At 36.9% G+C, this 15,137-nt stretch overlaps 1 protein-coding gene across 1 annotated transcript; it reads left to right on the top strand.

Moving 5' to 3' along the window:
* Positions 1–2,129: 2,129 nt before the first annotated feature.
* On the top strand, positions 2,130–15,087 carry LOC121961452. Its single transcript, XM_042511443.1, has 11 exons — positions 2,130–2,563; positions 3,906–4,271; positions 5,200–5,547; positions 5,630–5,995; positions 7,177–7,379; positions 8,608–8,715; positions 10,813–10,905; positions 11,338–11,448; positions 11,750–11,873; positions 12,705–12,962; positions 13,915–15,087. Exons 1-11 carry the CDS (start codon positions 2,197–2,199, stop codon positions 14,769–14,771), a joined length of 3,201 nt encoding a protein of 1,066 aa, XP_042367377.1. The 5' UTR covers positions 2,130–2,196; the 3' UTR covers positions 14,772–15,087.
* Positions 15,088–15,137: the final 50 nt, after the last annotated feature.

Here is a 15,137-nt window from a genome sequence, read left to right on the forward strand (position 1 = left end):
GGTTTACTGAAGTTGCTAACGCTTATAAAAGAATAAGGTAATTTCACTTGTTATTTTTAAGTTGCAACAACTTCACAGAATTAAGTAAATACAACAAAATTTTAAGTAAACTTAAGACGTAGATATCAAATAAACAAAAATCACATATTATATATGTGTATATATTATATTTACTTTCCTTTTTCAAGGCAATTTGTTTTCAACCTCATTTCAAGGAAAAATCAACTTAGATTTTACAATGTTTGTAATAAAGTTACCCTAAACTTTAACATTTGAGACATATAAGGTAGCAATTTTTGATCTTTTGATGATCAGTTTTGGAGTTGTTAATAATTTCGTTACAAAAAAAACTACTATAGGTTAAAAGAAATGTTATTTTCCAAACAATCTACCTGAATGTAGTCAACATTTTAAAAAATGAGCATCATGTAAACAATACAATCGAAGTATTTCAGTGCATGCAACTGTAGATAATTTGTCTGCTATGTAACAAAATGTTGTAGTGTCTCTAGAAAATATTTTATCTTTGTTACCTTATCCTTGTGGAAACTATAGACATTCAAAACGACTTTTACCACCTGCTTTTTTATGTAACCCTTAACTGTAAACATTACGAAAACACGGCTTTTGTTATGAATGAAAATTTGATTTGTGTTTATTAGGATTTTTTCCAGCAGTAGATGCAGTGTTATTGCTCTAACTGTGTTGAACTAACATATAAAAACATGGGATTGTTAATTTAGCTTGGGCACAATACATTATGCAATTGTGTGATGAGGTTGTGCTGTGAATCTTTTATTTCCCATTACTTACATTGTGAACAGTTATGTATACAAGCCATGAAGCTGTTCTTTATTTTTTTGTTTTTGATGTTTTGCAGAAAAATAAATACACATAGCAAAAGACCTTTGTCTTTACTGCTTTTTTGTCAGGGTCTGTTCATAATTTATGAGGGGGGAGGGTGTGATTTAAGCACTGGGGACTTTTTTATTTGGCTTCGATTCAACTGATTTTACAACTTCATCTTCAGTTGACTCTATTTTCTATTTATTTTAAATAGTCAGAATCTCCAACATTCACATCATTTAGCAAGAAACTAAAAGGAGAAACTAGTCAGATTGTTTAGTTTGAAGTATCCTTGAAGACATCAGAAATGATGTCAGCTTCAGTCTTCATTTGATTTTCTACATTCCTTATTTAATCTTTTGCAAAAAATAAACTGTTTGCACTTTCTAGATATTGTAAAAAACTAAACAAACAAAAATTGAAGCTGCAGACAGCGATGAAAGGGCCTTTGCAACCAATGAACATGAAGACCTTTAAAGTATGGAAAAAATGAAGATAAATGTGTGTACAGTTTTTTACTCCTGTTATGTTAGCTCATCTTATTTGCATTCCTCTAACACATAATGTTACATTTGGTGGGAATATTACAAAAATATATATGGCTATTTGTAGAAGAGGGAGGCTTTTATTTATTCCCCGACTCTATCTTGGAGACTCTAAAAGTTTATTAGCTTCAGGGAGGGTCAAAGTAAGGGGGAAAAAGTCCCAACCGAGCCACTTCTCTGCTCTGATAAATAGAGAACAGTCCCTCAAGATGATGCTTCATTGCAGTGTTGACAAACTGCTGTTAATGAGTGCTGAAATGGGACTTAAATTGGAGTTACTGTTTAATCAGTTAAGCTGTTCATAGGTGACATATAACTGATACATGTACTTTTTTTTTTAATGAAAGAAGACGCTCTTATCGGAAACGATGACATTACGTGGTGAAAACACCCGCTCGATCTATTCTTAGCTAGACGATTCAGCACATAATAGCCCATTTCCACTGGCCCGGCACGGCACGCCATCGCCCCTCTGTGCGAGTTAAACCGCTATCACACTTTCAACCGCCGTCTCCGCCCTCAGCCGAGGGAACTGCCTTTCATAGTACTCTCCCTCTAATTGGCTAGTACTTGTTGGCTTCATTCGTTTGATTGGTTAATTTAGGTTAAGAGGTTTGAGATTGGCTGGGGTCGCGTTGCGTTGAGCCAATCAGAGGCAGAGTAAGGCAGAATGGGGCGGGTCATGCCTAGGAACTTCTCATTTGCAAGGTGAAGGAGCGCCATTTTGGAAAAAAAAAAGTATAAACATTCTTCAGCAAGCACCTCTTGTTAGCTGTTCTTACTTGTAGAAAAAAAGGCAAAGGACATGGAGCCTCTGTTGAGGTGGACTGATGAAGAGACCCAGGCGCTTCTCTCAGTGTGGTCGGAGGAAAAAATACAGCGCAGCCTGGAAGAGTCCTTAAGAAATGAGAAAGTGTATAGGGAAGTGTCAGGTAGGCTGGCAGCCATGGGGATGAGTCGCTCTGCGAAGCAGTGCAGGGAGAAGATGAAGAAGCTTAAAGTCGAGTTCAAGAGAGCAGAACAACACAGTGAGGTATTTGGGTCCGACATAAAGACCTTCAAGTGGTTTGACCTAATGGAAAGTACCATGAATGAAAGGCCAGCTTCAAGAGACAACCCAAAACAGAAAATACAGGTGATACCTGAAAACAGCAATTCGGACGTGGAAACAGGTAAGCTGTCTTTGTTGTGTTGTTTACCTTATTTCATGGTCTTTAGTCAAACAAAATGTGACATGGGGTCAGTGTTTGAGCGTGTTTTTTTCTGAAAAAAATATGTAAGGGTAAACATATTACAGTCAAACAGCAGCAGTTTGCGCTCACCTGTAACTTTGGTCTACTGTTAAGTAAATAAAAACAGTATAAAACACACTCTGACACCGTACATACTTTATCAGCAACCATGCTATATTAATATTTTACACTGGTAACTTGTTTTTGTCACTTACAGGTTTGCACATATTTTGTACCTTACTGTTACATTTTTTGTTATATTCTGCACCTCACGTTTAGCTAGTTTTGATATTTTGTACCCTACCAGGGTTGGAAATAAACTTTTTTTCCACTTGTCAATGTGGCTGGAGGACTCTAATATTTATTACCTGCTCATTAGATGAGCATTGTTTTTTTTTTTTGCTGGTTAGTGAAGAAAATTTGTCAGCCACTTGCGTATTTTTCAAGCATTTGGCTTATGACTGGTGCCAATTCTCCAACCCTGTAACTTACTTTTATCCAGTTTTATACTTAGTTAATTGCATAAGGTATTTTATATTTGTTATACATTGAATTCTTATGCTATGTTTTTGTACTCATTTACTGTATGTTGCAGGCTTTGTATCTGCACTCTACCTCTGTATTGCAACTGCTGCACAGCAGTATCTCTCGGGATAAATAAAGATCTATCTTATGTTACTAAATACAATGCAAAATACAGTAAATACGCAATTCAAAATTAGGCAAAATGCACAAAAAGCTATGTTTTATTTATCAGTCTAATAATAACACCTCACTTGTCAAGGTGTCTTGTGCAGATAAAAAATAAAAAGAGACTTTGTTAGATAAAAAGGAAATCAGTTCATATGTTACAACTTGTTTCTTAGACCGTGCAGGTTAGTAATCTATATATTTATCCACATCGATTCTAAATATTTGAAACTTTCAATCCTTATTTTCTGCAGCATCAATAGCAGCTGCGCTTTCTTATTCTCTCATTTATAAGTCGCGTCACTGCAAAACAAATCTACACCACTAGTTTGTTTGCTAATCCTGACTTGATTGAAATAAAGCTGTTTTTTTACAGCATATTTAAATTACATGTGATTCATCCAATAAGAGTATTTATGTTTATTTGGAAGTATTGATTTGGACTAAACAAGATGAGACAGAAGCTTGTTGAAGTGTTAAGCACTGCATAGCATAAGTGTTTTTTTAGAAAACAGTCTTATTGTGAATTCACGTCATAAATCCCTCTGTTTTTTGTCATGTCTTGATGAATTATGATCTTTTCCTCTCATAGATTCGTTCTTGTGCCATTGGACAAATAAAGAGGTCCAAACGTTGTTAACACTTTGGGCAGAACCTGCTGTTCAAGAAGAGCTTCTCCTCAACATGAGGAATAAGGAAGTTTACGCCGGCCTCAGTGCTAAACTGGCATCGCTTGGATTCATCAAGGGGCCTGAGAGGTGCCGGGAGAAAATCAAAAAACTGAAGCAGGAGTACAAGAGAATGCAAACCGGTCAACACAAACTTGGAGGCAACAGCTCTTGTAAAAGTGTGTGGTTTGCCATCATCGATGATGTCCTCCATCCCACAAGACGCTCACGAACCACAGAGGCCTCGTCCACAGAGCACTCACAGTCCGTCCTGGATGTGGACGCTGACAGTAAGTAGAAATTAAAACTAGAAAACAGTCAAATGCTGATTAGCACTTGCCATCTGAAGATTGTTTTTCCATTTTGCTTGCATTTTTTTAATCTATATTAATGCAGTTTCAAACAAGTTACAGCAGGTGTTGCCAGAGAGCACCTCAGGTACTCCTGTGGGAAGTGATGAATTGGGCAAAACAGTACAGAAACAGCTTCTATTTATGGGCTTTTTGACCAACGTCAGCTCTCATCTCATGTTACTGGCCCATTAGAAACAGCAAAGAAAAATATTATCTGACTGTGATTATATGGTGTTTATGCCCCACCCTTGGGCAGCCTCATGGGGCAAACAACACACCAGCACTGACCCTAAAAAACACAGAAAACACCTTTAAAGCAATCAGCATCTGAGGTCTCCCTCTTCTGCTGCTGTCAAAGATCTGCTGAAGACGGAAAAGAGACAAGACCGCCGAACATATACAGCCGTAACAGTATATTGCATGTTGTTATATTAAACTTCACCAGATCAGAGAAGCCTTAACTGTCATGGTGACTGGAGCTGTGATTTTGGATGGTTACATATTAAATTTGTTATTACATGAATGATGGAGACGTACAAGTAAGCTCTCTGGTGAATTGTAATGCATCAATTTATGGTGGTAAAGTCTCTAATTTTGTCAGGATGATACGATAGACTTTATTGTCCCCCCAGGGGAAACTCGTCTTGGAGTCAGTGCTGCACAGATAATTTCTCACACTTACAACATGAAACATTTTTGCACCATGACATTAACCCCACCCAAATCCACGCCTCACCTTTGCACAGTCATTAAATGAAGAAAGAGTCATGCACTGATATCATTAATCATTTCAAATCATTTGTTTACTCTATATATTTTCACTTGACCTTCCTTTCATTGTATTTTGCTGTTTGTACGCTCACAGATGAAACCCGGTGGCTCCCTGATGAACTCCAAGTGCTGGTGACCCTCTGGGCACAACCAAACATTCAGACACAGCTTCTCACCGCCACCACAAACAGCCAAGTCTTTATATGCCTCAGCAGTGAACTCGCATTGGTCGGGTTTAACAAGACGCCACATCAGTGCAGTGTTAAAGTGGATGAACTCAAAGAGGAATACAGGAAAATCAAGAAAGTGGAACCATACGGGGATGGCAGAAACGACTGGTTTGCTATCTTGGATAGTGTGCTTGGTGGAGAGACTTCTACGGAGGTGGATTCTTCTGCTGCACTGACAAAACCTAAATCACCAGAAGACCAGCAAGTGACTGGTACGTACCAAATGACAAAAAGGTTCATCTGCATCTTTGAAAGCCATCACTGTATTTAACTGTGTTGCAAATCTTTCGACAGACGCGTCACCGGCTGTTTGGACATCAGATGAAATCAGACTGTTGCTAACCCTTTGGGCAAAGGACTGCATCCAAAAGCAGCTTCGATCAGCTCACAGAAACGAAAGAGTGTTCGCTCAGCTGAGCTCTGAGCTCGCCAACCAGGGCTTCGAGAAGACCTCCAGGCAATGCAGGACAAAAATAAAAGTGCTGAAACAACAGTACAGAGCCATTAAGGAACAGAAAGACTCCAAAAAGCAGAAAAGCTGGTGGTTTGCCATTCTGGATAAAGTCCTTAATCATAAACCAGAGGATGAAGACGCGGACTCAGCCCCCGCATTTCTGCAGACATCACAGCAGGACCAGTCTGAAAGTGAGGAGGATTTAGGTAAAACAAGTAGTTGTTTTTATACTTAAACGTGCCTTATAACTTACAGGGTGTGACATTAACTACCACAGTAAACTCGAGACAGTCAACTCCAAGCAGCATAACAGGATTTCATAATCTTTTAATGATTTATGCAGCCAAGGTGACACACTTTGCAACAGCTTTTTCTGAATGAAAATTTTGGTGCAGTGTGTGGTCTTTTTTGGTTTTAATTTTCAATAAAATGGGGCCATTGTGCAGAGAATCAGGCAAAAAGTTCTACAGAGATCTTTTACCCAAAATTTGTCCTGTTAAGAAGCATGTTTGCACCCACTCAGGTTAGATTCTTTGTCATTGATGGTGAAGTTGGGGTCAGGGTTCCCCCTGACCCTAAAAAGTCTTGAACCCATCAATCCAAAAATTAGGCCTTAATTGCCATTAAAATGTCTTAAATCAATCTTTCAAAGGTCTTAAAAATGCTTAGACATTAGAAATGGGATTTTTATGAATCTTTTTTTTTTCTGACAATGTATTGAAAAAGCTTAAAATAAAAGGTAACTTAAAAATAATAACAATAATTTACTGAATGCCTCTTGTATTAACATCGCCGCAAAGTCATGTTTTATTTAACAATAAAGTTTGAAAAATTAAATTCCCCTTAACATTAACTAATTTATGTCAGTAAAAGTGGTCTTAACTTTTTTCCAAGTGGCATTAAAAAAGTCTTAAAAAGTCTTGAATCCCCTTTGCATTAAACTGTAGGAACCCTGGACGGGGTAAAACATTTGAAAATTATGTTCTGAATTTGGTTATTTCACGCAGGAGAGATAAATAATTATTCCTTTGATTTGGCCCTATTTATGGAAGTATTGTGGAAATTAGATAAAATTGCAAAGGGCAAAAACACAGACTGTTTCTATTTTTGCACCTGCAAAGTTGCAGGGGGCATCTAAACTGGGTGTGGAACCTGTCATATATATCAAATTACATGTATAGTATATGTATATGTACATAGATTTTATATGCTTTTTTAAAAATTTCTTATTTGATCTAATTTGTAATATTTTTGTAATATTTTATCCTTTTTAGCACTTAATCACTTTTTGCATTTTTCTCTGCCTCTTGAGCTGCTGTAAGGTATGAATTTCCCAGATATGGGATTAACATAGGTTTTTTTGTCATTTTGAATTTCCTGTTTCCAGGTTGCCGCTTGTCCGTCTCCTCGTTGTGTCTCCTGGTTCCAACCCTGCGTCTGATGTGTGCCTTTGCCTGGCGGGTGGTCCAGTGTTGTGAGGTGCGACACTACGGAAAGGTGGAGGAGCTGGTGAGGTTGGGGACAGAACTGGCTCCAGAGTTGCTGACGCCCACAGAGAAAGTGCAACTCCTGCTCAGACTAAGGGCAAGGGTAAGATTTATCTCAAGTGTATTTGATTTACATTCAAAACTAATAAAGAAACCTCTTGATGACTATTAAGAATATTACAATGTAACATTTTGAAATAGGGACACACATCATCTATATTTTTCAGCCAGTACCAAAAACAGATAATTACCTGCTTTTCATGGCTGATACCAATAAGATTTATAAAAAATCAATACAAAATTAGACATTTTTGTGTTTAAAAAAAAAAAAGGTTACAACCTGTAGTTTATGCACACTTTAGGGTAAGAAAGGCTACGATGTAGTGGGAAGATAAAATGATTTATTATTCCATTGCCCTGACCTTTATGGCCAACGCAACCAAAAACAAACTCTCTTTAAATGTTTATTTATTTTTTTCTAGTAAAGTATATCAAAAAACTTCCAAACATGCTTTTTTTTAAGAGCATTTTCCTAAGAATTGTAATAAAATGATTTGACGCAATCTGTCAAAACAGACATGTTTTGTCGGGCGGTCGGAGATCAGACCCTCGCGAGCAGTTGTGTTGTCTTCTTCTAAAACTGTGAAAGATGTCCACACCGGCGACATGTGTGATTTCTAGTCAGCATGCTGTGCTTGTTCTTTTTCGTCTGTGTGTTTATTGGCGGCTTGAAAATTGACTCAAAGTTGTACCACCACTTGCTGTCTCGGTGTGTAGATGCTGCTCTTGTTAAGTCAATAAAAGCAGCCTGGCTTGGGGTTACTTTAACATTTTATCTATTTTACTTTCTTTTTGTTTCTATTGTTGTTTTTGGTTGATTTATATTATTTTATACTGACACTATGCGTCCTGCTTCTTGCATTATTTGTCCTCTGGTTTAAATTTTATCCTAACTTCCCCCTAGTTTCTTCTTGCTTGTGTTCAATAGGACTGTTGGCTGTTTGCAGTTTTTATCACCGTCTATGTATCCAGTTTCTGCTTTGCTTTGTTTATCAAGCACTTTGTAAACTCTACTGTTATATTTTGGCTATTATTTCATTATCAGAATAAAACATAATAATATAAATCTCCCATTATCGACCAACAATTCATCGGCCCGATATAGTATATTGCGCACCGTATTTTGTAACCTTACTTGAGGTTACACGTATTATTAACTTACGGTACCACCATAAACTGGAGATTGAAACAAAAGTAACATTATCAAAACAAAGTTACTGAGCACTTGTGGTATAAAGATAAATAAATGTTTGTTACTGCGTGTGTTTCAGATGGTGCTGGAACTGTGTCGCAGTGAGAGCACAGCCCACCTGCTGAGCATCCAGCCTCACCTGGAGGTTATTCAAAACCTCACAGTGGGCTCCACCTGTGATCAGCAGGTAGGTCTGCAGCTGCGGTGAAAAACTGACCTGAAACCATCAGATGTGCAGTATAAGCATCGCTGTCATGTGGCAGAACATCAGCTGATCCTCTGTTCATATTAAAAAAAAAATTCAACAGGGCTTTAAATGGTAATATGCCATAAAAAAGACATCAACTTGTCTTTAATTTAAGTGAATTAATGACTTCATTTCAAACCAAAAATTAAAAACATATAATAAACAAGCAAAACAAAAGTGAATTGTCTGAAAAGGAGTTGGAAGAAGTAAAACTCATATATCCCTACCTCTTTCTCACTTTTTTCTTATAACTCATTCATTATTTCAACAAATCCCAACATGTATTTACTACTAATATACAAACAACCATCCTCAGTTTACTTACCACACAGTTAAATAAATAAATAACTATCCCAGGTTTATTGACAATCCAAATACCCCCCAGTGTTGCAAAATAAATACAAACACCCATAGTTTTTAAAATTGATTTATGTTCGTGTTTTGTTTCAACCCATCGCCAGACCCATTCCACAAGTCAACCCCGTACACTAATAATTTTGGAAAACATATTTTACAAAGAGGGGCACACATAAGATAAGATCTTTATTGTCAATTTAAAAAAAAAAAAAACAAGGTCAGTTTGGTGACTCTCCATTAGCAGCAGCAGCATAAACAAAACACAAAATAATATAAATAAATTCAGACTAAAATGCTAAAAACACTGTATAAAGTGGGCAGAGTGTGTGGCTCAGGCTGTGTGTGGGAGACACTCGGCCGCTCCGCTGTTGTCGCATGGCAGGACAAATTCCTCTGTTGTCCCTGCAGGAGACAGGAGGAAAAGGTTACTGAACTTTGCAATCTCAAAGGTTGAATCTTCAAAGTCCAAATTAAGTAGCATTCCTCTTTTAACCCTTTAAGTCCTTTGAAAGGTTATTGAAGACATCATCCATGGGTCTCCACCTCACTTGACCCGAGGCAATCATCTCCTCCCCTCTAATGCTCAGGATGGACCCCATGTTGTTTAGAGTCCCTTTGAATATCAGCCCCGGCAGCTTTCTTTTTGATGTTTATTTGATGTTTCATTGCATGTGCTCTTCAGTGAAGATACAGAGAAAGATAGTATGATTGTTTTAGAGCTGCGCCGTTTTCATTAGATTTCACATATTTTTCTGTGTTAGTGAATGTTCAAATCAGGGTGAATTATTTAGCTCTTAAATTTTAATATACCCGTTCTATAAATTCAATGTATCTATTTTTGTCAACATTAGTCAATTTCTCCTGCATCTGAGTTAACACACAACAACTTTTCTTCCGCTAAACCTAATATTCTATACTTAGGTGTTCGGAAATGCGTATTCTACATTAACCCTGCTCACTTTATACTTACTTGTCCCTTTTACTTAAATAAAGAAATCTCTATATTGCTAAACTGAAATGTGGAAAAAGTAATGGCTAGATTTATTCCAGCTATCTAAGCTTAAGGAAACTGGTCTTACCTAAAACATTATTTTGTAGTAGACTAAAAGTTTAGTTCTTACTTTTATGTTTATCTGCTTTAATTATTTGAATATGAAAGAGAGGATTTTTCTCAAAATTGAACTCAATTTTGTAAAAATTAGTTTTTAAAGGGTATTAAAATGCTTTAGATTTAATTTTCTGACACTTGTAGACTCCCTGGTAAAAAAAAATAGTCTTGATTTTAATTCAGCTGCTCTTCGAGTGGCTCTGTACCTCATGCATTTATAGTTACAGTGGTTAGGTAGCCTCTACAGCCAGTTCTTACTGCTTCTGTTATTCCAGACACGAAACATCTCCTCTTCTTCTCTTTAAGTCATGATATTTTATGTATTTAGTGTGCCAATCACTTATTGACAAAGGACTTAGAGCATTTTTCATTTTGTTTTCTGCTTCTTAAGTAAACTCATATGAAAGTATATATGATGAAAAGTAATATTTTTAGATTTTTACTTATAAATAAATAAATGTTCTTTTTCGCTTAAACTTGACGATTGCTCAAAAGGGATCTTGAATCGTTTTCTGAATGTATACATGTTTCATTTGAGTCTTGTTTGTTTGTTTGCTCTTTACTCTTTACAGGAATTGGAGGAGTTGGAAAATTCAAAGTCAAACTTTGTGGAGGTTGTTCATGTCCTGCTCGAAGACACGGAGGAGAGAGAGTTGTTTTTCAAAGTAAGACATTCTTAAAACTGTTACCATAACTTAACTTGTATCTGATAACTGACCGATTAATTGAGGGTGACGTGTAATTTATTGATGTATTGATACTTTTGTAAGTCAATATTAAGATGGAGATAAAGACGTCAGGTTGCTCCTGTCTTAACTGGAAAATTTTTCTGACATAATCCACACGAGAAGACCACATGCATACTATCAGCCGCCCGTCCAGAATGCAGTTATTTTTTATCGGGTAAGCAGTATTTTCAAAGGTCTCAGTTTTAGGGGCTCCAAATTTAGCTCAGATTTAGTGGACACCAGAAATAAATATAGCATTAGTTGTGCATTTTAAAAGCAAAACGTTTTAGTGTGAATGTAGCCTAAAATTTGCTGTGCTCTCGCATGTGTTTGTGTGTGTCTGTAATCTATTTCACCCTTTTTTTCCAGGAGGTGTTTCCCATCCACTATGGCAAGCAGTACGAGGCCACATTGCACACATTAGTATGGAAATTCATCTCTAGACTGGATAATCTTTTGCCTGTACCAGATATTAAACAGGTACTGTACATTTTAAATGACTAACAAGTTGCCTTGGTTTAGGTTTGGATTCTCTAGTGTAACACTTTGTTATATATGAGATGATTAAAAAAATATGTGTGTTTTTTCTAAGAACATTTTGGGATTCATCATTTCATCTGAGAATTTGCTGAATACATATATGTAAGATTTGATTATACAACAGGCTTTGGTCAAAGTAACTGTTATGAGGGAAGAGTGATGAAGGGGATGGTTGATAATGTTGTATAAACTGTGCTGAGTTCCCATCGTGTTTCTAATGTGTTTTGCACACACTTTACAGACCGCAGAGTGGCTCAGCACTGCCCCCTCTGTCATGGAAGAATGTGGACGGCTCGTTTTGGAGCCAGAGCAGCTGAAGGTGCTACTGCACTTCCACCAGCAACAGTCAGCAGGCACAGACACACGTAAGTCACCCCGAACAGTTTACTTATTTATTTTGGTAAAACAACAGAATAAACCGAGCTGCTCTGAACCATCCAGTGACTCAAAATGTGAACATTTCTAGGATTTTTCATCAACTTTACATATGATGGCTGAGTTTGCATTTTCGCTACTAAAATTTGTGGTTAAAAGTGTTAAAGTAACAGGAATACAGCAAAACAGGATGGCCACGAGTCATGTTTTCTATCTTCAATAAAAAAAAAAAACAAAACCAACAAATCCTATTTAATACATTTTAAGGACTAATGGGCAAATGACTAGTGAAAAAGAAATATGGGCTCTTTCTATTTAAAAAAAACAAAACAAAAACATCAATGTATCTCATAAATCTAATAGCACGCATCTGCTTACAAGTTTGAGATGTCACAGCGATAAAATGTTGACATCAGACTCGAGCGCGGTAAATATGACCAAATTTTAAGGCACCGGTTGCTGAAAAATGTAAGTCAAGAAAATGGTCTGAAAAGCACCGGACTCTACAGTGGACAACAGCATGCTTTGCTGGCACCCAAAAAAGGTAAGTCCTTTGACTTTCATACTGCTGGTTTGGCTGTTTTTGCTATAGCTGTATTCTTTAGCTATAGCACAGTATCCTAACTAATATGAATATAAGTATGTGTTCACTTTATGAGTATTAGGCTTAATTATAAATACATTCATTACTAATGTATGCTGATACCCTGTTAAATAAAAAGACCCATATTAGGTGAGTTGTGCTAAATATACACCTCTGTTATATTTGTTTGCTATTAACTCAGATTTTAATGGTTTTTCTATCTCCTCTCACCTTACAGGACACTCTCAAACTCAGAATATGTTTTTACCGAGACTGTCTCTTCCTCACAATCCAATCTCGAAGCAGCTCGCTTCAGAGCAACAGGAATTGTCTACAGGTGACGCAGATGAAGAACGGTTTGATTATAGCGAGGATGAAGAGGCCGAGGAAAAACAAACTTGGGAAAAATCAGCTTTGCAGGACTGTATCAAAGACGACGAAGACCTGAAGTTGAACGAAAAACGAAACAATGACCTGACAGCGGCAAACTGCTCAGGTATGGTAGCATTCATGAGAAATAACTGTTTCCTCACTGAGTTTTCACATTAATATGACTTTGTTTATTTGGTTGAATAACTGTAGGAGGGTTGTCAGTTTTGGTATATTTTGCTTTCAATATAGTGACAACCATTAGTTTGAAAAGAAACAAAAAAAAAGCCAAATGAAGTGAAATACAAGAGGTTTTTCATTCATCCATTCATCCAGCACTCCGCCAACTAAGTGTGAGCTAACCGTTTAGAAGTGGTGAAATTTTATTCATTTAATTACTTAAACCTTTGAACCCTGAGTGAGTGGACTTGATTTCATAAAATAAAAGGAAATGAGCAACTTGGCAAGAAAAATCCTGGAAATGGCAGGAAATAAGCAGGTTTAGAAGATTTTTTTATAAAAGCTAAAGATTTATTAGACACCTATTTTTAAACATTTTCAGAGATATATATTTAAAATTATTTTCATAGATTTTTTTCAGCAGCTCAGTTAATTTCCTTGTATTTTTTTTTATTTTTATTGTTACGTTCCTGTTTTTTATCTGTTTTTTTTATCTTTGTTTTGTTGGGTTTTTCTTAGCTTTTTTTCAGGTAATTTTCTTGCACTTTTTACTATTTTATGCTAATTTCTTTCTAAGTTGCTCAGTACCTTCTTCCCATGATATTGAAAGAAATCAAGCCAATTTTCCAACGTTTCAGTGGGTTAACTGAGGAGTTGCAAAATTAACCTGTAGACCAACATTCTCAAACGATCAAAAATATTCTCGAACGTTAACTGATTAATGGTTAACCATTGTCATTTTTGAATTGTAGTATTAATCGATTGAAAGAAATTGAGGGACACAGTACTTGGAAAAATCTATAATATTTACAAAAACATTCCAAATATTTTTCTTTGTTAAAAAATGTTTTGTTTATGTAGCAGTTAACTAAATCTCCTCATCATCTCGTTTTTTCCAGATTTAAACACTCGTACGCCTTTAAAACTGCAGACCTGCTCTTTGTGTCCTTACTCCGACAGCCAAGCGTCAGCTCTTCTGCTGCACATCAGACAGGCACATCGAATTCAGGAGCCAAACCGACTTCAGTCTGAAGAACCCAGGACACCAAACATCCTTCAGAAAGTCAACACTGAAACACGGACTCCCGATATGAGGAGCTTAACAAACACTTGTGAGTATTGTGCGAAGATCTTTAAGGATATATCAACCCTGAACAAACACAGAAAAACACACACGCTGCCATTCCAATGCGACAAGTGTGGGAAAAAGTACTCCTCCAAGGCGACCCTGGATATACACCGTCGTATTCACACGGGCGAGACACCACATTTGTGTTCACACTGTGGTCGCGGATTCAGATCTTCATATACCCTCCGTTGTCACGTTCGCATACACACAGGAGACCGGCGCTATAAATGTCCCATTTGTGGGAAGACTTCAATCCAGCACCTGGTGAGACACATGCGAATGCACAGAGGGGAAAAGAACTATCTGTGTACAGAATGCGGGAAGGCGTTTCTCTCGTCCGGGGAGTTAAAGCTTCACATGAGGCATCACACGGGCGAGCGTCCGTACACGTGCATACACTGTGGGAAAGGTTTCATAGCAAAGTGCCATTTGACGGTTCACATGCGCAAACATACTGGAGAGACTCCTTACAGGTGTTTACTGTGCCCGAAATCCTTTCAGACGTTGAGGGCTCAGAAAAAGCACATGACGATCCACTCGAACAAGAAGTCTTTCCAGTGTTTGAAGTGTGGTAAAATATTCAGGCAAGAAGACACTTTTAAAATGCACGCTGAAACACACAATTGAAAGAAGTAGCTGGTGTTTAATGTAAGAAGCTTAAAATAATCATATGTCGTGATTTAAACACAGCAACTTGCAGGTTGATGCAGCACTCTGCTTTAAAAGATTACCATCTGATCTGCAAGCATGTATTGACCCAGATTTATTATCGTTTTGTCTTTTTCATTATTGCATTATTCATTATTCATTATTTTTCATTTCAGTATTTGTCAATACGAACACACTTTGTGAAGGCAACTGACTTACAGTTATGAAGACATCTCAGACTCATTAAACATATTCACCCATTCCTACTCATGCTTGTGTTCACAAATTTTACCAAACTTCACAAACACGTTTTTTGCCATAACTCAAGAATTCATGTACTAATTA

Source organism: Plectropomus leopardus, chromosome 22 (genome assembly GCF_008729295.1).
Source record: "Plectropomus leopardus isolate mb chromosome 22, YSFRI_Pleo_2.0, whole genome shotgun sequence".
In the NCBI taxonomy this organism is placed as follows: domain Eukaryota; kingdom Metazoa; phylum Chordata; class Actinopteri; order Perciformes; family Serranidae; genus Plectropomus; species Plectropomus leopardus.